This window comes from Rhopilema esculentum, chromosome 9, assembly GCF_057945365.1.
Source record: "Rhopilema esculentum isolate cy_ngs chromosome 9, ASM5794536v1, whole genome shotgun sequence".
Lineage (NCBI taxonomy): Eukaryota > Metazoa > Cnidaria > Scyphozoa > Rhizostomeae > Rhizostomatidae > Rhopilema > Rhopilema esculentum.
In genome coordinates, this window is record NC_142823.1 from 2,533,084 (window position 1) to 2,556,568 (window position 23,485).

The window sequence follows — 23,485 nt, forward strand, 5'->3', positions numbered from 1 at the left end:
TCACACGCGAATCCATAAATATTGATACGTATTCTATAAAAAAAATAGTTCATGTCGACTAGATCTTTAAAAAGGATCTTGCAACATTAATACATCGTCGAGAACCTAAACATACATAGAATCAAATCTTAACCTAATCGCTCTTAACCATAATTCCATCTCCAACTCCAACTAACTCTGTAAAATAACACGCCCAAAATATAACATAAACAAGAACTAATTGAAATACTACATAGTTATGTATTAAGATAATAATAGTTAATACAAAAGATACTATTCCAAAGACTAATTAAATAAATCGAATAATGATACTAAAATCCCAAAAGAAATGATTAGTGAATCAAAAGGTGCAATTATATAACAAAAGGAATCATAAACAATCGATAAATAACGATAAATAACGATAAGGCGATAAATAACTATGACTACAAATAACAAAACAAACGAAGTCCAAATTAGCACAATGAAGAGATTTTGTCCCGATCTGAAGAAGACCCGTCCAATTATTTTGTAAAGGTAGAATTGTTTCAAAAAGTGCATTTTCCAGTGAACTAGAATCACTTGTAATCGAAATTTATTTTAACCCTTCTGCGGCAACCATAGTGCCACTTCGGGTAAATTAGTCGAGAAGTTGTCTTATCAATGAAGGACGCATAGTTATCAACAAAGAATTGAGCAAAGACAAACTGTCTTTGAAGAGTGTTACACGCTTCCAATGTGTCAATAGATGTTTAAAAAAGTTTATAATTGACACATTAGCTTGTTGTGAAACAGAGTAGGAAAATAAAAGATAGTTTCTTCTGGCAATGTCGCCCTTCTTCTCGTATAAGCAAGTAAATGCCTTTTGAACAATTTTTTTGCGGTACAGAATTTGAAAATGGCTTTGAAAAAAGCAAACATTTTACGACATACTAAAAGCTTTTTCGTCTGACACTTCTCAGAGCATAAAACGTCAGAATAGGTTCCGAAAAAACACGATGGAAAAATATATACCCAGTTGTGGATCGAAATAGGCCAATAAATAAATAAATAAATAAATAAATAATAATAATAAATAATAATAAATAAATGCCTTTTGGTGTCTCGTGACGCTTTGCCATCGCGGCCACGTCTTTGGGTTTTACTTCATTGCGGATTGCGGCATTTGGTTGAATTTCATACTTGAGCTTTGCACTACATTTATTTCTTTTGCATCTCTTTGGTGACGTTTCTTTATTTCTTTAATCCATCTTTTTAGATCGCTTTAGAATTGTTATAATTTGATAAATTTCTCCGAAAATATCATGTTTCTATACCAAGATCTTGTTTTCTTTCAGAAAAAAGTAGAAAGAGTTTTGTACTGTAATTTTTTTCATTCATATTGTGACGTCATAATTTTTTGTCCACCATTTCTAAAAAAACTGCAGGTTTTGAGCACGGAAACTTTACTGTTTCATAACAAGCTCAACACGCTTTACATCTTCGCGTTAGCAGAAATTAGCACCGGGTGAGGTTTCGATGTATCAATTCCTAGGCTGTCTAGAAACACAGAGGCAATGGCCTAGTGCCACATTATGCATTCAAGAAAATCTAATTGATTACTTCATACAGCAAATTCTCTAAAACAACGAAGGCAAGAACAACCTCTAATCTCTATAGCACGGAGTTTCGTTTTCGATTGTCCTTTTCAAGGCATTGAAATGGCTGTCCGCGTAGTAGCGAAAGGTCTCCTTTATATACTGCTTGTTTTGTTTCACGAGTTTTTCAGGAATCAGAGACAGATCTTTTCCAGTTGACATGGCCAGTACCTAAAGACAAGTAAAAGTTTGATTCGAACATGTCATGGTAAACATATCGACCGCTTCATGCAGCAAACCGACACGCTGCTAAGCAGAATCAAACAGTTTTCTTTAGGGGCTGGTTCGTCTAGATTGATGTAAGAAACGACACCTGTAACAATAAAGGAGTGTGACCCGTGCGTTGAACCACCCCAATGTAAGTCTGCACTTTGATAGGTCTACTTACATAGAAATATCCAATGCAGAGATCCAATCAATTGCGGTCAACTTCTACGGACCGACCAAAATCGGTTTAATAATGTCTGGAAATGCATTTTGGGATGCCTGCGTAGCGCAAAGGTTCATTGTTAGCAATTATTGGCTGCATCCCTTCGACTGACCTAAAAAAATTGGACCGCGCATCTATTGTTGTAAAAGTGCGGCCGCTGAGAAATCGCAGCGGCCATGCTCTTGTGACCACTTTGAGCGCTTGTGGTACTGTTTATAAAGGCCAATCTCCAAAAGGCAAAATTTTTTCGCTTTTGCGCTGACGAAAAGGGAAAACTGCATGTTCCTTAATCTCCAGCTCACAATGGCTTTGCTTGCCAAATAGAAAGCACGATTTCAAGATGTCAGATGAGAGTACAAATAATTTGATTTTGCTTTATTTGTTGAAACGCAAAACAATAAAACCAAAATCAAATAAAAGGTTTTTGGTAAGTAAATTCTACCAAGAGCGAGAGAGCAAAGGAGCTTACACAAATCTGGTTATAGATCTACAATTATATGACTACCAACTATTTTTTACTATTTTTCGTATGCAAAGTTTGAACAATTGTTGTCTTTGGTGGTTCCATATCTAGTGAACGAATCGAAGTTTCGCAAACCAATAGATGCTTACGATACACTATGTCTGACTCTTACTTTGTTTTTGGTTATTCGCATGTATCAGTTGGCAAGAGCTATAGGATTAACCCCAGAACTGTTGATAGGATTATAAAAGAAACATGTAATGTACTTGTAACAAGAAATTTATTATTTCCTCATCCAACACTAAGCTGCTTTGGGACTCAGCCATTTTGCTATAAGTACATAGGACTTCAAATTCGCCGGCAACAGAGAAAAAGTTCAAACAGTTTGAGCTTTCAAAGCGAACGTCGTGCACAGCACAGGCAACGAAAAATATTCAAATTCGCATGCTCATAACCTTTCGCCGGCGAAAAAGTGAAAAATTTCGCCCAATGGAGATTAGCCTTAATTGGGAACACGGAAGTTTAATGAAAAATTTTCGATTTCATACAAAGATGAAGGTATGTTAGGGTTATGACCTAAACTGAAACGCAAGTTATTCATCATCAATATAACATTATATGATTTGTTTTTAATGTGTCGATGGCGGTACTTGTGATATTAAATACTAAAAGTGAATTGAAAGCCGTACTTGTGCAGATGATATGCCATTTTCACTGGGCGTGGCGGGTTTTGGGAACTGAGAAGTGTTTGAAGTAGTCGAAAATCTGGAATTACGAAATAGGCCCCTAGCTGTTAGTCAAAGTATCTGAGTTCTTAGTCAAAGCATTTGAGTTGCTGTTTAGATGTCATAGGAATATTAACTGGCGCATTATCTTCTTTTGCAAAAAGTTTTGACTTGGATGGGGGATGGTTTTTAGGCAAGACTAAGTTATTCCCTAGTGTCTCATCCTCTGTTAAAATGTAAAAATTAATTTCAGTAGAAGCATTTTTAAAGTCTAGCAGCTCCCATGAACCAACGTTCTTTCTTGAAGTTTTATTTCTGCGTCCAAAAAGGTTAGTATAGTATGTTTTCATGCAGATTGCAGGGTTTCTTTTACCGATGTCTTTTGGCTATTGCTCCGATCCCCCCGCTGTTGCGATTTTATTTGTAGTAATAGAAAATTAAACTTTGGAGAAACGGCATCAGTTTTCAAACAAAGTCGCCTCCTGTTTTTCATAAGCTTAGAGGTTCTTCCAATGTCTCAAAGCATGCTGGTTCAAAACTATCAGACCTTAGGATTTTCTAGCTTCTTTATACTTATAAATGACATGACTGGCGAATTTTTGTCTTCTTATTGCAGATTATGTTCAGTAAAATGCGAATTTTCACTTTAACTTTAACCGTTGTGGTGAAAGCCTTTACAATGGCATTGTTACCATGTCACTTGCGACGTCAACGTAGAATGTTGCCTGTATCGTAAAAGATTCGGGAGTTTCCCGAAGCGAAATTTCCCGAGTCTCTTCATAATCGTTAACTACATCATTATGCAAGTCGGAAAAACGAGGCTGGACAGCTGGGCGCGTTGTAGGACTTCCCCGTTGGGAGGATTTCTGGAAATCACGTCGAAAGATGGACCCTTTTTGGTCACTTGTTTGCTAACGAAACCTATCATAACAGGTTTTGTGCGAGGTTTTCTGACCCTTTTCTTTGGAAGTGGGCATCCGAATGAAGTGAATAAACGTTTCTACTATTGAAGGAAAAAATTACCCATCGTAAATTTTAATAAATTTATACTGCGCATGCGCAAAATTTATGCTATGGTCCTCAAAAACTTTACATTAATCTAAGATAATGAAACTCTTTGCGCATTCAAGAATAGGAGTCTCGTTTATATCAATGTCTTGCAGATGTTGCAGATGTGAGAACCAACGTAATTAAAGAAACGTTTAACCCGACATTTCAAGTCCAAACAATCAGCGAAATTGATAAAAAATAGCTAACATGGCATGTCTCAGCCAAACAAACACGACAGTTCCAAGCAAAATGCAAATAACTTTTATCGTAAAGTTTAATGAATAAAACCTGACAGATTCTTGCATGCGTCTTCAATTGTTGTGCTCCGACATTTACATGTTGTTGTGTTCGAAAGCATCAGAGTTTGCAGTCATATCAAAGTCATCTGGGTATTTCTCGGGACTACTTTCCATGGCTGATTTGTTCACATCCACCATGCATGTATAATCATTTCCAGTTAATGCATATAATACAGGTGGTATGCTGAACATCATTTCACCAATGAAACTTTTCACCAAAGCTGATCTATTTAGAACTCCGGATGAAACTTGTGTGCCTCCTATCACCATTTTCACCTAGTCCTCTGCAAGGTTTTGTGCTTGAAACGGTTCCCAGTAGCATAACATAAAGACATCAACGTGTTTGGCAGTTGGCAGCACCACAATCTAGTGTCCTGCATTGCATGCGGTATGATTTGGCAGTCAGCTTTTTCATTATTAACCTGGAGCTTGATGCTGTACTTTCTCAACTATTCCCACCGTCAATAGAAAGAGAGTGTAGACATGATTTTATAGAATGTCAGTGACCACTCTCTGGACATCAGGCTAAAAATTGTGAAGAAATGAAAGGTGCTTCTGCTTGTGGCACAACATGCCCAGAATGACTTCATCTATACTGGTATTTGTGTGTTTGTATTGATTGCGAAAAGATCGAAAGGATGGGTTTCCTCTTTTTGTCCTTCTTTCAGAATCTATGATTGAAAGCTTTTTGTACTGGTCAAATATGCAGAAATTCTCTTGGGGCTAGTAGAGCTTCAAATCAAGATTTTGTTGAAGGTATTCACAGACAAACGCAGTTTTATTACCGCAGATATAATAATATTAATGACTTACTAACCTAGTACAGAAATGCTTTTTTGTATGTTTATTGTAATGTTCTAGAAGTTTCTAGAAAATCATCATTCCAGAAGATTCGAGAAAGCGGAAGTATTTATTTTGCAAAAAAAGAATTGGACTAATACTACGAATATACTAGAATGATATGAAGTAATAAGCTAGAGTGTTCTACTGTATTTTGACAGTCTGGTAAGAGTGTGTATTTTCAACAGATTTTTCCAAGAAGTCAAAGGCATTCCTGCAATATCCACAAAATCGGACTTTTCATGTGCTTTCATCTTTCTGGTGGATGACTTGAAAGTCAACAACGAATGCTGTACATGTTGGGGCTGTCTTGCAGAGCAGCGTGACCAAATCTAGCATAATATTATGCTTTTTGCATAATATTGGCCAAAGTCATCGTTTAGCACAAGATCTAGCATAACTTAGAATTTAGCATAACTCTGGCATCATTTTGATATTTTTAAAAGAATCATTGTTTCCATCGATTTGTTGTCTATCAGTACCAAATGCAGACACTTTATATCAGCATGTAGCGCTATCATTTTTGTAGTAAATTGCAAACTTTCTACTTTCAGGGATGCCAGATGTTTGGAATGATTGGCAGCTAAGTATTTTACTGGTGGCTGCCAAATTCAGCCAGCTAAACAAAATATACAAAAAGCTAATTTTTTCCAAATTGTGGGGAGTGATAGTGTAATTAAAATTTGCTTTGTAGATTACAAAAGTTTTCACTTGCGCTTACCTTAAATTGTCTGTTATCTTTTATTTGGTTTCATGTTTCGCCATTTGAAATTGTTTTAAAAAATGTTGAATACTATGTGTGCAAAAAGTTTTGTTTCCTTCGTGCAAAAAGCCAAATTAATTTGTGACGGCCGCCAAGCGGTTTTGAAAAAAGGCCAAAATAAAGAAAGTTGGCTGTCAAAACCATAGATCTAAGTTGCCTTTTTGTGTTCGAATTATGAGTGTTGTGAAGTAGTAATGGTTACGGCTCTTGCGTCAGTTCGAGTTAGAGCCGAGTCAGTGCAAGTGGAAGTGTTCGCGAGGATGGTCGTTAGAGTGGTAAGTTCGAGAATCACGCTATGCTTGTAAACATACGTTGCAAATAATTTGATATGAGTAGACCAGATGTAGACTTACTCCATGAGCCTCTGTTTCGCTACTGCCTCACTTGACGGACGTCAAGTGATATGTTAAGATAAGATGGCGTCACAATTTACTCACATAATAATAGCCACACGTGCGGGTGTAATGTATTTGCATGCAGTTACGATAGACAGCCGTACACTTATCAATGGAAACAATGATTTTCTTATCAAATATTGAAATTATGCCAGAATTATGCTAGATTTCCAACGATGCCAGATTTTATGCTAAAGGACGATTTTTGGCCAAAATAATGCCAAAAGCATAATATTATGCTAGATCTGGTCACACTGTCTCTTTATCCACAGTAACGTAATCAACAACACTTTTGTAGGGTCCCCTCGTTTCACGTGTATACGCCCTGTATTATATTAGTCAGTAAATTCATCACGACGCAACGGTCACGCAATATCGCCTCTTACCGGTTTCGTGTTTTATGCACGTTAAACAAGATAAAAAACGACAGCACATTTAGACCCTGTTTACACGAGACCGGTTCCAAAAAGATTCGTATCCATTTGAGTTTACTTCTTCATGCTCAACGAGACCGTTTCCAAAAAAGTTCACTTAAGGCCGATTTCCATTTGACATTTTTTGCGCGCGCGGGCGTGGGGCCCAAATCTGAGCATTTACCGGCCATGTTTGTTGTTTCTTAACAGTTTCGTTGATTGCTTGGACTTGAAATGTCGCGTTTAACATTCTTCCAATTACGTTGGTTCTCACATCTACAACATCTGCAAAAAATTGATATAACGAGGCTCTCATTTTTGAATTCGCAGAGTTCCAATATAAGCTCTGCGCATGCGCAGAATGATTTTATAATTTGGGCAATTGGTAACTTTTATATTCAAGCCTAGAAACGTTGATTCACTTTATTCGGATGATCACTTTCAAAGTAGTCAGAAAACCTAACTCAAAACCTGTTATGATTGGTTTTGTTTGCAATACCGCTGTCTGAAATTATTAGCGCTAAATAAACATTGAGAGTAAACATTATATTGTTTATTTTAAGTGATTACATCGACAGACAAAATTGACATTTTCGCAACTAAATTATTCTAGAACTCTGCGTGGTAACGTTTGTATTTTTTCTTTATGGTGGTGACGTAATAAGTATTTTTAAAGAGGAATTTTCCCTTTATGATCATGTTATCTTATGCGATTCTTCTATTGATTCACCTGTCTTAAACCGCACTTTTGCTATAGGGTTTTACTGTAAATGTAAAAGGAAAATAAATGATAAAATAAACTTACGACCTCTCAACACCGCACGAAGAAAACAACCAGTTCAGCAACATGAACAAAACTCTAGTTTTAACTCGTCTGATTTCTGCTACTCCACGTCTTGCTTCTTTCTCTTTAACTTTAACTTATTCTATTTACTAATACGGCGTTATCTTCTTGGCTAAAATTACGTCTCTTTAATTAATCGGCAACATCTCTCTCTAAAACTAAAACTATGTTACGCCCTAACTGACTCCAAGACCTGGAGCATGCTTAAAAACTACCAACAAAACAAAACATCAACATATAACCAAATATGGCTATAACGAAAGGGTCACGAAATGTCAAGTAATTTCCCCCACACACTGATCACGTTGACATCACGCGTAGTGTCCAGCTCCAGGCGTGTGTCTCCAACACCTGTGATGTAATTTTTCTCATAAAACACATTATGTAATGCCTTCTGGAACTATATTTAGAAATAGTATAAATTCAAACCTATAGGAGCCTAGAAGCAATTTTTGTGCTAGAGGCACACTGGACTCTAGAATGAGTACTAGCTAGTATAAAATCTAAGTCAGAGCGAATCTATGTCAGTTGTTATTACGTATTAGTAATTTTTTATAAAGAATACAGTCTTTTTAAAATTAAAACTAGTGTTGTTTATTTCATATAAATCTATGCCGGAATTAAGGCTAACTAGGCTAGATTTCTGACACCGCTTTTCGAAGCGCTAACTCTCTCTCTCTCTCTCTCTCTCTCTCTCTCTCTCTCTCTCTCTCTCTCTCTCTCTCTCTACCTATTACCTATTACCTATTACCTATTACCTATTACCTATTACCTATTACCTATTACCTATTACCTATTACCTATTACCTATTACCTACTACCTATTACCTATTACCTATTACCTATTACCTACTACCTATTACCTATTACCTACCTCGCTTGCGTGTTTCCTCCACCCCATTAATTCACTTTCCCAGCCTCAATCATACTTGTTTGTGTATACTCACGTTATCGAAAAGGCAGCCAAATGGGGTCCATCCTTCCACGTAATTTCCAGAAAACCTACCATGTGCCTAGATGTCCACCCTCATTTTTCTGATTTGCATAATGATGTAGTTAACGATTATGAAGAGTGAATTGGGGCACAAAAAATTTCTACGGGATCGACCCCAGCGTACGGATTGACAGACAGTATTGAATGAGCTTATTTTTACGTGTCAGTTCTCCTTTAAGTTATTTAAAATTCAAGCTCGAGGATGTCATTTGTTCGGGAGATGAATTATGCCTGTCTTCCAGCCATGCACATGCGCATAAAGGGGCAGGAAGTTCAAGAGTTCTGTGGTAACAGACAAAACAGCCCTGAGAATACTGTTGTTAATGCGCATGTGCAATAACCCTGTAACACTGATTGGTTTAAGATGGTATTGTTTCAAAACAAAGGACTTACGGTGTCATTTCCCGAACAACCATGGTACTCAAATACAAACCTGAACTTGAGCTGCCCTTTCAAGGTAATACATATGATCCACTGCTTCTGACACCGTTCTACCAAGAACAAGGACACCATGATTACCCATCATCATCACTGTCTTATCTTTGAGAACTTTCCCAAGTCGAAACCCTTCATCTAAGCTGGTAGCAACTCCGTCATAGCCATTGTCATAGCAGATTTCCCCATAAAACCTGGTTGAGTTCTGGTGAGTCATTTCTAGTTTCTGATCTTTGATGCAGGTCAGGGCAGTGGCATAAGGAACATGTGAATGCAGTACGCATGTGATTCCACTCTCAGCACGTGTTTGGTGTATTCCATTATGGATACACATGGCCGAAATATCAGGTTGGCCACAACCTTCCTCCACTACTACAGGGTTTTTAGGCTCCTTCAGGCTTACCCCAATGAGTGAGGAAGCAGTTACCTCTGTCCAATAAAGACCATATGGGATTATGAGCATCACTTTGCCAGAGCCGTCTTTGGCAGGGCAAGAGAGTGACAAATGGTTGCACGTGCCTTCACTGAACCCAAGGTTATAAAGAATTCTGTAACACGCTGCTAGATCGCACCTTGCTTCATAATTTGCTTTTGCAGGATCTTGCGAGTGAGCTTTTGCATCATGTGCCTGCAATCAAATCTATCTATGAGCTCAATTCATCTGGCAATCTAAGAAAACTGATGCTTAGGAATAAGGAAAATTTCCCATGCCTACTCTGCTGGCTTAACCTTGATTTTATTGATGAATATCAGAACCAAAAAACCACCCGAGTTGGGGTTAAAATGTTATGGTCATAGATATTCTAACCCCAACATGGGTGGTCATTTTGAGGCAGACTACATATAATTGTGAGCAGCTACCAAGTTGAGGCCAAAGAGTTATCATATGAACAGCATTGAACAAAATCAGCCCTTAAAGAAATGCCAGATTGGGTGGGTGACACAATTTGCAAACTTTGAATGAAATATCAAACATTTTAGCAGGCATTTAAAGAAGAATCAAAACTTTTCTGTACGATATGACCATACAATTTTCCAGAAGAGTTTCTGAAAGATCTTTAACTGAAAAGGCATGCACTGAATCGCAGTGGGTGGCTACAGGCAAGTATATGTTCTTTGTTTAATAGAAGCTTTTAATTGATTTCAAATGTGCAGCAAGTTGCTTGAGATTCACAAAAGCTGTTTTATTCGTAGACTCCAAATACAAATATAATTATTTCCTACATGTAAACAAATTCGAAGTCGCGGCACAGTTGCCAGGAATCTTATGTGACAGACCCATGCAACAAGGCATGAAAATTGATATTGAAAAATCAGAATCATTTGAGAAGTTTAAAGTCAGATTTCTCGAGAACAGCATGTCATAGATGCACATTCAATTTTGGTCCAATGTGTGCAGCAAACTTCCAGTGGGCAAAATGCAACCTTAGAATTGTTCTCAAATGCGTGCACACCATTTATTTCTGCAAAAACTCTTGAAGCATTTCATAAAATTTTGACTTCAGACTTTAATTTAGCATGAGGCCACTCTTATATTTTTGTATATGACTAAATTTCTTTTTTTGACCCCCCCCCCCCCTTCCTATATATTTAGTCATTTTGAAGTGTGGGACATATGGACATGTTGGATTGAAATGTATTGAAATGAATTTTCTATTGAGAGAAATTCAGACTGAAGTTTCCCAAATAATTGAAAAATGCTAGTCTATACATTTTGTATTTTGAGCATCAATGGCTTTACTGAGCAGCATAGATCATTTCAAAATATCAAATGAAAATACTGAGATATCAGATTACTCCAGGGCCATTCTGTGGTAATCTTTAGAATGTGGCCCTGGAAAACTTTCTCTGGGAATGACGCCCAGACCTCCTTTATCCTACCTAACATGACTCTGATATTTTATGATCCACCCCTGAAAATATGTGGATTGCCTGCTATTTCCATTCCACTTGAAAAAAAGTTTTTTAAACACTTTTCATGACAAAGCTTTTAAAATCAGGGGGTGGGGTAGCATCTGGAAAAAACTCAATCTGCTACACATAACCAAAGTGGTGCATATATTCTATCTTGGTTAATCCTTTTCCATTGCTCTTACAAAGACCAGATTTCCACTTTGATTAACAACATTATTTTGACAGCAACTTGTGACAATCACATGGTTCTAATGCTGACCAGCACAAGCTAAAGTTGTTCAATGAAAGCTAAAACTGCTAATTCATTAGTGAGTCCCTATAAGGGGGATAACATTATTTCATATTTCATGATGATATCTTGCAATTATTTCATATTTCAAAATTACCAAAGCAAAGCATTTCGAAATTGTCAAACATCATTCCTGAAACTAAAATAGAAATTTTTAAGGAGGTGTCAGGACAAGTTGGACCAACTCACATACAAAATGGACAGAGTCTTAAAAACCAATCTTTGCAGCTAAAAATATTGAAATTGTATAAAGAAAAGCCAAAGGGCCCTGCACTTGGGTAAAAATGGGGAATTAATTCTCTTTGGAACTGTGGAGATCATTTGGTACTTTTGAGAGGAACCTAAGGGCACCAGATGAAATATTTACCTTTGTTTGGTTCAACTTGTTCGTTGGGAACAACTAAACAAATTCGAAACACTCATGTACCAAAACTAACAGTCAAAACTATTAGTCTCTTGTGTAGAGGGTACCACCTGAAGGGGCCAGCAGACACGGGTGGCACCAGCCCCAAAAAGACAGGGTAGACAATGAAAGGGAGGAGCTGATAAATTGGTGCAACTTTATTATCCTTGCTGCCTAAAAAATGTTTGGGTGCAAGTTTTAAACTTAATCATTGCTAAAATCATTTAACAAGGGAGGATGGTAATAACCACACTCTAAGAACCAACTGTTTAGCATAATAAGCTGTGTTCTATAGATAATCTTCATTTTAGTTTCTCAGTCCAGCCCATGTCACCTCCCCTGCACAGACATGCCCAGGAGACACACTGTGCTAGAAGGATTTTTGAATTTTGGGGCATCTTCTTTGGCTCTGCTGACCGCCTAGAGTCCTAATGACCAGAAAGCTCAGTTGTTTAATAGATTCTTCATACTATAGTCATACTGTTGTTTCCAGTCTTAGGTGGGTTAAATAGCAAGAAATAATGCTAAAATAAAGTTAATGCGATACTAAAACTAAGTCAATTCAACTCTTACAATGTTCTCAAGAAGAAATCAAAATTAATACTGCAGATTGACTTACATGTTTCTACAGAATAGATATTTTATAGACAGGGAATTTTGCATAACCACCTAACAACCAGCCTAACCAAAATTTTTAAGGTTTAAACCATTTAGCCTTGGGAACCTTCTCGTATTTTCAAGACGAGAATAACTTCCCGGGAACATGTTAGCCCTAAATAAAAAAGTTTGAAGAATGAACAATATTTTTTTAAAGATTATTATCAGCAAATTAATCCTGTGACTTAAATGATAAATAAAACTGTGGTTTAATGGTCTTAGCAAGAATTCATAGTATGTATATGTGGAACAATTACATAATGGGGGGAACACCCCATTTAGAAATATTGGGGAACACCCCATTTAACTGTCGCAACAACACCTGAATTTTTTTAGAGAAAACGTAAGCATATTACAATTTGAAGCCTGAAGGACCGTACAATTTCTTGTCGTTAGCGTGGCTGTTTTGAGTTATGCCCACTACGGCAAAATCCTTAAAGAAACTCCCTGGCGTGGGCCACAGACATAATAAGTTCGTGGTTCACCGTTGATAGAAAGAGCACCAACTTACCTGGCTTGCAAGGGTGCGAACTGAGGCAGCAATTGTTTGGCTGGATATAGAACGCCTTGCCGTTAGAATAATTTTCTGAGACAACGCTCTTGAAGCTCGACATATTGCAGACACGGACATCCTCCTGGTTCAAAGCACGTTTGCAAAACTGGGCCTTGTCACTAAACTTTTCTCAATCTGATTGTCACGTCACCTTACGGTAATGAATTACCGCAGGCGGATACAAGATAAAAGACTCTCTTTATATTTTTCGACTCAACTGTAACAGAATACATCAACAACCATAGAAATAGTAGAGCTAGAATGCGCGCTCTATTGTTCGCCTATTGTTTTCTGCGTAATACCAATGGGCAGCAAAGATGGTAGCAACATGTTGGCAAAAAGCTTTTGTGGCGTACGTTGTACACAAATAAGAAGTTATGGACTTACCGATTCTGCGTGATGATATGAGGAGAAAAATTTCATGAAACCTTTCCAGCGCCAAAATAGAAGAAGGTAAAGGACGTTTTTACTTTTTCCATACGCCACAGCGAGTCGTTTTACGGTTTTTCTTCGTATTTTGTTTGGACTCCTTTCTTTACCAAATTTCCTTTCCTAGGGCAGCTTAGTAATTAATTATGGCTTTATTCAGTTCAAGTTCATTATTATTAGACAACCTTTAACCATTATAAATGGGTATGCGATATTATTTTTGAGTAGTACTTAATAAATTCCTCAAGTTTTTGGCCAGCAGAAACGCGGAAGTTACTGGTAAACAAAAGTGTCAACAACATCGTGATTCAGTGTCTAGAAAGTCTTGTTGAAACTTGATGCATTCAAGACTTGGAACAAAATTTGCTTAAATTACCTTGAAATCAAATCCCAGCCGTTAGGTCTCTGATAAAATTTCGAAGTTTTGAATCAACTTTTTCCAGTTCAAATTAATATATGTAAACAGCGTTGTTGTTTTCAGGTCTCTTTGTATGCTTTCCAAATTCACTTTTTGCGTTAAGCATATCAAAGATATTGTTCATCAGAAGGATAAAGTCGCAGGTTGCTTTGCTGTCCTTAAATTCCTTCAACCCCAGATTTCTCAAAAAAGTTATTGCAGATGCCACAGAATGGCTTAAAGTCTGTGCTGCAACACTGACCTTCATTTTGTGATTCTGCCACTGAAAATCCTTTGCCTTAAGTTTATTTGCAAGATTTAGTATGTCATTTTTTGTGTTCTATAGAGTGCAAGAACATACATCCAAGATATTCTTTGTCCACCTGGGGTACAAAAGATCTTGATGGTGGAAAAGGCATTTCTTGCAAGCTTCAGCATGTGGCAGGTATCAAGAATTACATAGATATTTTCATTAGGGTTTGATGGATATGGAAATAATGTGCAAAGGTTTTTTATATCACATCCAAGTTTCTCAGTCATGCTAACATTCTTAAGAGCACCATCAAAGATGACTGCATGAACTTTAGCTCCTCTCTCAGCAAGGAGGTTAATTGCTTCACTTATGAGCTGTTTCAATATTTTTGCATTTAGGTTATTTGTTAAAAAGTACCCAATAGGGACATACCATGGTATTTCTTCAGGTCAGTAGTTTTTCGCAAACCCACCCCCCCCCCCCCCACCCCTGCTTATTATAATCTTGTATAAAAAACAGAATAGGAATGGAAATTTTAACCTATCTATGCATTTCCACATAAACTCATTAAATAAAGAGATATATGGTTCCGCATATTTAAGTATGTATTTACTGAAATACATAAGAATACGTTATATGCCCCCCCTCCTTCCACCAAAATTTGTTAGGAAACTTTGCTACAATGTAAGAAATTGTAGGAAAATTTATCTTCGGCATCCGAGTAAATTCACCTATTGCACCCTCTTTGAAGAATTAATGCCACGAACCATAAGATGACTTTTAATTTGGTTTACTGCCCTCCCGATTTTATGTACCTACTGTCTGTTTGTGAACATAGTAGAAATATCATTAATGAAAATCATTTCGAATACTTAATAAAAGTATCATAGAATTTTTGGAAGATATTTTTTTTCTATTCAAATTCCTATCAAGAATAACGAGAAATACACTACACACAACGGGCCTACTTACTTGTGTTTGTTTGACCGGGAAGCAAGTCTTTTTTAGGAATCCATCGATTCTGGCAGCCGAAAGCAGCACACGACACTACCATTTCTTTTATCAAAGTTCAATTATCATTCAAAGTTAGCAACAGTGTATTAGATTAATTAGAAATTCAAGCGCGTATACGGTGATAGGGGTAGGCTATACTGTCCGCTGTGATTTCCCGCGTATTTTTTTGCCAACTTGTTGCTACCATTTTGGTTCACCATAGTTCGCACGCGTCACGTGATAGACCACGCATTCTAGCGCTACTATTTCTATGTCAACAACTAACTTATAATTCAATTCAATCCAAAACTAAGTAAACGGTTACATGCGAACACCCTATGACTTCTTAGGACATGATTGCTGGGTATAGTCAATCAGAAGTCAGTTTGTTTAAACATCGTATAGTATTATGTAGTATATATATGCATTCGCCTGTTCGTTTCAACGTAATGGATTAAACTTATAACCATCGTCTTTTCTTTGCGTGTTTTACTTTTCAGATGTAAGGATCAGAGACCTTCGTGTACGTTTAAAGTACGCATACATCACATTAGAATAATTTACAGCATTTTTGGTGCCGTGACCCGGGAAGGTAACGACAATGGCGGAAAAATAACTTCATCGAAAACTTGTACTTACTAGAAACGGACATCGCCTGGTTCTAAGAAATAACATCAACAAAGCAAAGGAGTTATTGCCACCATCTGGAGCTGAACTAAACGTGGAGCTTAAGCCTAAATTAGAAGCAATAAGAAACATTATAGAACGCAAACGTACTACTGTACAAGAAATCGATAATGAAATTTTGGAAAGTTGTGATAGTGATTCAATGGGGAAGGAGATTGTAGATCGCAGTGAACTGGAATTGGAAGTCGAAGACATTCTTTACCTTATAGCAAATGCACTTGTAGAGAAATCGCAACCAGAACCAACCACAAACTTGCAAGCAAATTTAGATAGCAGTTTCGGCAGCAGTCATTCAAGGGATAGCATCAAAGATAAACTTCCGAAACTTAGCTTACCCTCGTTTGATGGAGACTTAACGCAGTGGACAAGCTTTTGGGAAAGCTTTTCATCAACAATACACGAGTGTTCAAGCCTTGCAGACATCGATAAATTTAAGTACTTGCAACAAGCATTAGAAGGAAACGTCGCAGAAAACCATCGCAGGTTTGCCAATATCGAATAGAAACTACAACGAAGCATAAGAACTTCTGCATAAACGCTATTATCGTCTGTGAAAATTTGACAGGCATATCAGTACAGTAAATAAGTACATCATAACACTTACGAATGTGCAAATGATCCTACCTGTGGTCACCTGACATACCTTTTTCACCTCGTTCGCAAATCGCAAGCGATCTTTTGTTTTAAATTCACATGTGAATGCTCCCGAATTGAATCAAAACAAAGACAGATTATCAGGTACACTGCCTGAGGTCGGACAAGTATGGAAAGTGACCACAATGACCACGGGTCTCAGCCGACAAATTCAAAATCAGAAATAATCCCCTCTAGGCTACCACATCATAACTACTACAACCTAAAGTGAGTTAGCTTGTTCATTACCGTTGTGTATTGATTGATCCATGCCCGCCTGACCGAATAAATAAAAGTTTTACCGTCGGTGATTGGCAAAAATAAATTTCCGCCAAAAGGACACTACGTGTCCCGCCTAAACACAACAAGAAGTTTTCCTTATAGGCCTAAACGAAACCTGGAACTAAAAGGTAGGTATCCTGTCGCTGTGTACGAAGAATAATGGTACTCTTTAGATGCTGTCGGGAAAACCCGCGTTATATCGCAGTGTTCTGCGAAATGCTATTTTAGTTTTATCGTTGTTGAGCAGTTACTGAGGTAACTATATTTATTTGTGCTCGTGTTTGTAGCAACACGACTCTTAGGTGATTATTATGTGCGCGTAAGGAGTATTTAGATTAATTCGTTTACACCCTAACACGCTTATCGTATTCTGATTGGATAATCTACTAATTCGTATATTGTTAATACCAATTTCTCAGCTGTTGTAGACAGTTATAAATACTGTGTGAAGTAGGTAAATTTTCTTCGTACGCGGAAATTTATTGCTATACGTTTATTTCTTGCTTTAAATATGAGAGATAGGGTGCACTTCTTCATTGTCACGTCCGTCTAGAGTCAATAGAAAGGAGGCCTCATTTCAAGCTTAACAGCTGTTGGCAGTTATAGATGACCTTTCCCTGCCTGCTTTGTATTTGCCCTTAAAGGCAATAGACAGATACAAAAGTGGGTTGAGCCATCTGTCAATCAAAACGGGCCAATCAATAAGCGTAATACCATGCACGTGTTTATTGATTGGCCAATAGTTGACTGTAGTTGGCTCGAAATATCTAAGTACCTCTCGTTTGTTTTTAAAATGACATATACCCGCATCCAGAGAAGTTAGGAATTAAAATATTTTATAAAAATCTATAAATAGAGTTTATTGGCTCCACACTTTGACAGCTGCTAAGAAGAATCAAAATATTTCAAGGTTTGAATGAACTTGTTACAAAATTAGTGAATATTTTAAAAGCAGTGCAAATAAGTAGGCTGAGAGGAAATTGGAATGGGAACATTTCGAGTTTCGAGCTTAGTCTTCCAGGGGCTGTTGGCAACACAAAGATTGGCAGGCTTTTGGGATTGTTATGAAAAGAATGATAAAAGGGGTGGCGTTAAGACCGAAAGTTGTCCGATAAAGTGGATGGCTGTTCCTCTGTCGCTTACAAGAAATGTGTATTAAAAAATATCACCACAATTAAAGCTTTTATGTTACTATGAAGAGGTAGCTTTCGTACGGCAGTGATCCAGAGCGCGTAGCATGAGGACGGCGTTGGATAGCGGCGTCGCTTGGTGTTAGCATGTGACAAGATGCCACAGATTCCCCACCTAATACGACAGTACTCTCAAGACGACTCCACTGGAAGGACAAGAAGCTGTAGTGTAGCTCAAATTCGATGTAGCTCAAATCGAGGCTGATGGACCCTTTATAGAAACCATAAAGCTCTAATTGAGTACACAGGACAAGAAATGAGAAAATTCAATAACAAGATTGCCACATTATGATCTAGCCTCTGACACATGATGATATTAAAAATCTTCCATAATATAAGAACAGTAAAATCTAATTAAATAAAACGTTCATTGTACAAATGAGGATTTTTAACAACTGTTAAGTGACCTACAGAACTCGATATAAGTTGAGTGAAAAAAATACAAGTCTTTTTAATACCAGTTGCCACACTCAAGCAAAAGGTTGGGAATACTAGGCAGTCGAAAGGTTTCTCTTTTACAATGGACGACCAACTAGACCTTAGTGATACTTTACATTTGTTCAGTAATCGCAGCTGAAAATATCAGAAATCATATGAGATTCACCGTGAATTTTACGACATCGACAAAAAGGGGTATTAGAAATCCATCATGATGTGAGGAGCTGCCAGTTACCCCCTTTTATCCTCTTCACCAATCATTTCCTCCGTGCCAAACGCGGTAGGGTTGGGGATCTACAGAGTTGCCAGTAAGCGGCGGTCGCGCGACTAACGACCGCGAAGAAGGGCTGTGGAAAGAAAGCAGTTAGAGTATCTCATCAAGTTTTGGTTGATCGGCCCGAGGAACGATGAGTACATTTCTTTTCTAAATGGGATCAGCCTTGAGTTGCCCTCGATCAAAGAAAGGCAGCTACATACCACAATAAATTGGCGGTAACAAGACAGCCACAAAACAAAATATACAACACTCGATAAAATAAGCAAAGGGTATGTTGGGCGTAAGCAATTGGGATAGCTTGCGTTTACAGCTGCGCAAATCTGCAAAATATGAATGGCAGAGGAAAGGAATTCTTCTTGTCGATAAAGGTGATTCGAGTGGTTGAATTTGCGAAGAGCCGAAAACGTTTCCGTTAGTACTACACTAGGCTACAAGGTCCATTCGTTCAAACAAGTTAAAGGACATTATTATCAGTTAAAGTAGATGCGAATATTAATTTGTAACATCTTATTGATGCAATGCTACTCTGGGTACCAGAGCCTCAATGAAAGAGATGATCGAGCAGTGGTTTCTTACTATAAACTCTTTCACCGACCCACTCTTTCATTGAGGCTCTAGCACCGGGGGGTAATGCAATGCTAGAAACACTAAATGGCTCAGTGAGCTATATCTCGATCACAACAAGGGGGAAGCGGTCTTACTGGTTGAAGAGGGATCAAAGAGAGCAGGAAAGGGGGTGCCTTTTTCGTCAAAAATCCCTCAAAATAGCCCGGCCGATGGGAATGCAACAACGGTAGCCTTACCATGCATGCTGACGTAGGCAATATACAATCGTGTTCAAAATAAATAAAAGGCTTATTCGTGTGAAAAATTCTAGGAAAAAATATTCTTGAAATCAAAACGGATGTTGGAAGTGATACAATTTACGACTTGTGGAGGTTGATGGGGGGGGGGGGTTTGAGAAGGGAAGGGGGTCATTCCTTTGCACAACTTTGGCGGTAATAGGCTTTCAAACGAAAGCTATACTTAAAGTTATACTAAAAGTAACCGATTATGAACTAGGTGGAGAGATGGCGAATGAAATACGATGCATACCGACTTACCTAAAGAAGGTAGATGAGTTTGAGGAGGGGAACACACTTTCTGAAACTTCTCCTGCCTATTTCGGATTAAATACGAGTTGCTGTTCTGAAAAATCAGAATAAATGATGAAAAACTGGATGATTAAAAAAAATTAATGTTGAAAAAACAATTCAGTCCAAAATTAATTACTAAGCATAGTGAAATTAATTATTTTGATCACGTGAGATTAACAGGTACAGTTTCGACGATATAGATGATGTCGTATTTTAGGTCAATCCAATAAAGCACCTTCTGGCAAGGCAACGAGATAAAGCACCCGAAAAGTATAAGGAAATGAAAGTAAAATTTAACCTAGTTGACAATGAGAAAATCATAACCATTACAAAATGAAATCTTGAGGACAGAGTGCTCTTGCCATAGCCGATTCTAGGACTAAGTTCACGTGATGCGGACGTGCATCGTAAGTATCAATACAGCACCAAAAGTTACGACTGCTTGCGAGAATCATTATCGCTGATTAAGAGATGACGTCACTATTGATGTGGAATTAGAATAATCGTTCACAGGGCGTGGTAATGCTGTGGGAACGTTGCTATTTCAACGAATCCATATGGGCCTACTTTACTTTGCGCTTTCGCTAAACATACACTGTGTTCTGATGATATCGAAGCGGTGTCGGTATGAAAATAGGTACATTTGAAATATATTGAAATTTTGTTAGTCCTCGTGCCTTTTATCTCACGGTCGGTGGAACCTAAAACAAAGATTTAGTGATATTAAGATGACGAAGCTAACATGCAATCGAAACTACAACTCAATGCAGTCTTTGCATCATCACTAATGAACAAAAATTATTCATATTTTGATAATAAATGAACAGCAGATATTTGCTGCCAATTTGAAAGCAAATGAAACGGGTTCCAAGAGTTTCCTTGATATGCTACTTACAAACCATGCAATCAGTGAAAACCTGTTTAAAAATCTGGAACACAGCTGCTGTAGCTATGGCAACATTTTTTGCTTGGGGCGAAGGTTACATAAAACAAGGGCAAGGACCGTCATCTAAAATTTCAAATTTTGTCCGTGAAAAGGCGACGGCCTCCTTTCAAAGGCACAGTTTGTCCCGTTAGTCAACGGTTCAGAATAAATTATAGATGATCGAGAAGCATCATTGCGAATTTGCCTTGGGTTGCCGATTGGATACGTAACAATAGGTTTTTTGTGTCGTCCAGCCAATGAGAAATTTGAATGACCATCGAAATGCAATCGCGGGACATAGTGCCTTCAAAATAATTGCCAAATTTCTTCTCTATAAGAGAGTTTCGATGCTTCGGTAAAGAAAAGCAAGGGCAGCTTTCTTCAACTTCAAATTTTGTCTGTTGTAAAATGACTGTTGTCTATTGAGATAATTCAAAACATACTTCCCTATACAAATTTCTAGGCCTAAAAGCAACAAATTGCAGTTTGCATGAACAACTCCTGACGATTTATCATCCTCGCAATCAACATCCTTCAGAGATTTTTCAACAAGGAAAGTCAAATAAGTTAACTTACCGGGTATATTGTTTACTTTCCTCGTGAACTTCCATTTCGAATTCCTTGTATTCGTTCAGCTCCTTTCTAATCGCAGCCTATTCAACGGAAAACAATTCTAAAAATAAACTTTCTAATATTCAGTAGATTGACAGTTAACCCCCGATATCTCGAACATTCGCTTAGTCGAACTGATACTGCATACCCCTTGCTCAATACATTCGTAAAAATGTCCCAATAACTCGAACATTCGTCTAATAACTCGAACTCAAAACTTCCACTATCTCGAACCATTTCACTGGACCCTTGGAAGTTCCAGTTATCGGGAGTTCCCTGTATTTCAATATTCAGTTGGTATAAAGTATTAAGCAATATCAATTACAATATTAAGTTTCTAAGATTAGTAAACAAACGTTCGACACTTGGAATTTTGAAATGGAATGAATTGCGAATCGCGTCACTGCAAGGTTGTCATATGAAAAATGCACAGTCGGCATACTGCGATATGGTTTTCATTTTGAATTTTTTTGAATTCAAAACCTCACCCATAATACCTAAATATGGACACCAAAAGCCAAATTGTCTTACGATTATCATAGCAACAACATTGCATTATTTTCTTTGCTTTTCAAAAGATCCAAAAAAGCAGCGCCCAAACATACCTTGTCTTTGGGGGTGAGCCTTGTCCAGGGCTTGTCGGCTCTATAAAGTAAAACAAAAAACATAATGTTGCACCCACTGTAAATGGCTACATGATCTGAATGGTTGATTGACAAGTAGTCTGTCTGCTCAGCGATTGGCTTAAATAATCTCAATGGTTGATTGACAAGTAGTCTGTCTCCTCAGCGATTGGCTAAAATAATCTCAATGGTTAATTGACAAGTTGTCTGTCTGTTCAATGATTGGCTAAAATAATCTCAATGGGTAGTCTGTCTGCTCAATGATTGGCTTAAATAATCTCAATGGTTGATTGACAAGTAGTCTGTTTGCTCAGTGATTGGTTAAAATGATCTGAATGGTTGATTGACAAGTAGTCTGTCTGCTCAGCGATTGGCCGAAATAATCTCAATGGTTGATTGACAAGTAGTCTGTTTGCTCAGTGATTGGCTAAAATAATCTCAATGGTTGATTGACAAGTAGTCTGTCTGCTCAATGATTGGCTTAAATAATCTCAATGGTTGATTGACAAGTAGTCTGTCTCCTCAGCGATTGGCTAAAATAATCTCAATGGTTAATTGACAAGTTGTCTGTCTGTTCAATGATTGGCTAAAATAATCTCAATGGGTAGTCTGTCTGCTCAATGATTGGCTTAAATAATCTCAATGGTTGATTGACAAGTAGTCTGTTTGCTCAGTGATTGGTTAAAATGATCAGAATGGTTGATTGACAAGTAGTCTGTCTGCTCAGCGATTGGCCGAAATAATCTCAATGGTTGATTGACAAGTAGTCTGTCTGCTCAATGATTGGCTTAAATAATCTCAAATGGTTGATTGACAAGTTGTCTGTCTGCTCAATGATTGGCTTAAATAATCTCAAATGGTTGATTGACAAGTTGTCTGTTTGCTCAGTGATTGGCTAAAATGATCTGAATGGTTGATTGACAAGTAGTCTGTCTCCTCAGCGATTGGCCGAAAAAATCTCAATGGTTGATTGACAAGTAGTCTGTCTGCTCAATGATTGGCTTAAATAATCTCAAATGGTTGATTGACAAGTTGTCTGTTTGCTCAGTGATTGGCTAAAATGATCTGAATGGTTGATTGACAAGTAGTCTGTCTCCTCAGCGATTGGCCGAAAAAATCTCAATGGTTGATTGACAAGTAGTCTGTTTGCTCAATGGTTGGCTAAAATAATCTCAATGGGTAGTCTGTCTGCTCAATGATTGGCTTAAATAATCTCAATGGTTGATTGACAATTAGTCTGTCTGCTCAGTGATTGGCTAAAATGATCTCAATGGTTGGTTGACAAGTAGTCTGTCTGCTCAGTGATTGGCTAAAATAATACGAATGGCTGATTGACAAGTAGTCTGTTTGCTCAGTGATTGGCAGATGCGAAGAATGAGGCTTTAGGCATCCAATGTCCTCCCTGATTGGCTAATATCGCAAATTATTCATCAATGTCAACCAAGCATGAATTTTTTTCCAGGAAAGAGTAATTTGAGCACAATAGAGGAAGCGACAAAGGGGATAGCTTTCAAACGATAGTGTGAC

At 37.6% G+C, this 23,485-nt stretch overlaps 2 protein-coding genes and 1 long non-coding RNA gene across 6 annotated transcripts in view; 1 reads left to right on the plus strand and 2 right to left on the minus strand.

Moving 5' to 3' along the window:
- On the minus strand, window positions 1-18,070 carry LOC135688884 (uncharacterized). 3 transcript variants are annotated; one of them, XM_089110056.1, is made up of 4 exons: window positions 16,178-18,070; window positions 15,795-15,889; window positions 9,266-9,895; window positions 1-1,787 (listed from the first exon to the last, which is right to left on the minus strand). In XM_089110056.1, the coding sequence occupies exons 1-4, from the start codon at window positions 16,359-16,361 to the stop codon at window positions 1,626-1,628; spliced, it is 1,071 nt and encodes a 356-aa protein (XP_088966182.1). In that variant the 5' UTR covers window positions 16,362-18,070; the 3' UTR covers window positions 1-1,625. The 3 variants fall into 3 exon arrangements, with proteins under 3 accessions (XP_088966182.1, XP_088966184.1, XP_088966183.1); XM_089110057.1 differs by lacking the exon at window positions 1-1,787 and adding an exon at window positions 1,794-8,189; XM_089110058.1 differs by lacking the exons at window positions 15,795-15,889; window positions 16,178-18,070 and adding an exon at window positions 13,042-13,183.
- Window positions 13,396-18,514, plus strand: LOC135693465 (uncharacterized). The gene is made up of 2 exons (XR_016144026.1): window positions 13,396-13,536; window positions 14,256-18,514. It is a non-coding gene; the product is annotated as an uncharacterized LOC135693465 (long non-coding RNA).
- Window positions 18,213-23,485, minus strand: part of LOC135688880 (uncharacterized) — a 24,132-nt gene continuing 18,859 nt past the window's right edge. For both annotated transcript variants that reach the window (XM_065205931.2, XM_065205930.2), the window contains exons 11-13: window positions 21,941-21,980; window positions 21,300-21,376; window positions 18,213-20,499 (exon numbers count right to left, since the gene is read on the minus strand). In XM_065205931.2, the coding sequence (XP_065062003.2) occupies window positions 20,484-20,499; window positions 21,300-21,376; window positions 21,941-21,980 (133 nt within the window). In that variant the 3' untranslated portion in view covers window positions 18,213-20,483. The remainder of the gene's footprint in view (window positions 20,500-21,299; window positions 21,377-21,940; window positions 21,981-23,485) is intronic.

What these genes read in the sequence shown, in the direction of transcription:
- LOC135688884 (XM_089110056.1), bottom strand. Translation starts at nt 16,361, where the DNA reads ATGCTTCGTTGTAGTTTCTATTCGATATTGGCAAACCTGCGATGGTTT. An exon ending in CCAGGCGATGTCCGTTTCTA is followed by an intron (nt 9,896 to 15,794) that starts GTAAGTACAAGT and finishes ATTTGATTGCAG; the next exon opens with GCACATGATGCAAAAGCTCA. An exon ending in AAAGGGCAGCTCAAGTTCAG is followed by an intron (nt 1,788 to 9,265) that starts GTTTGTATTTGA and finishes ACTTGTCTTTAG; the next exon opens with GTACTGGCCATGTCAACTGG.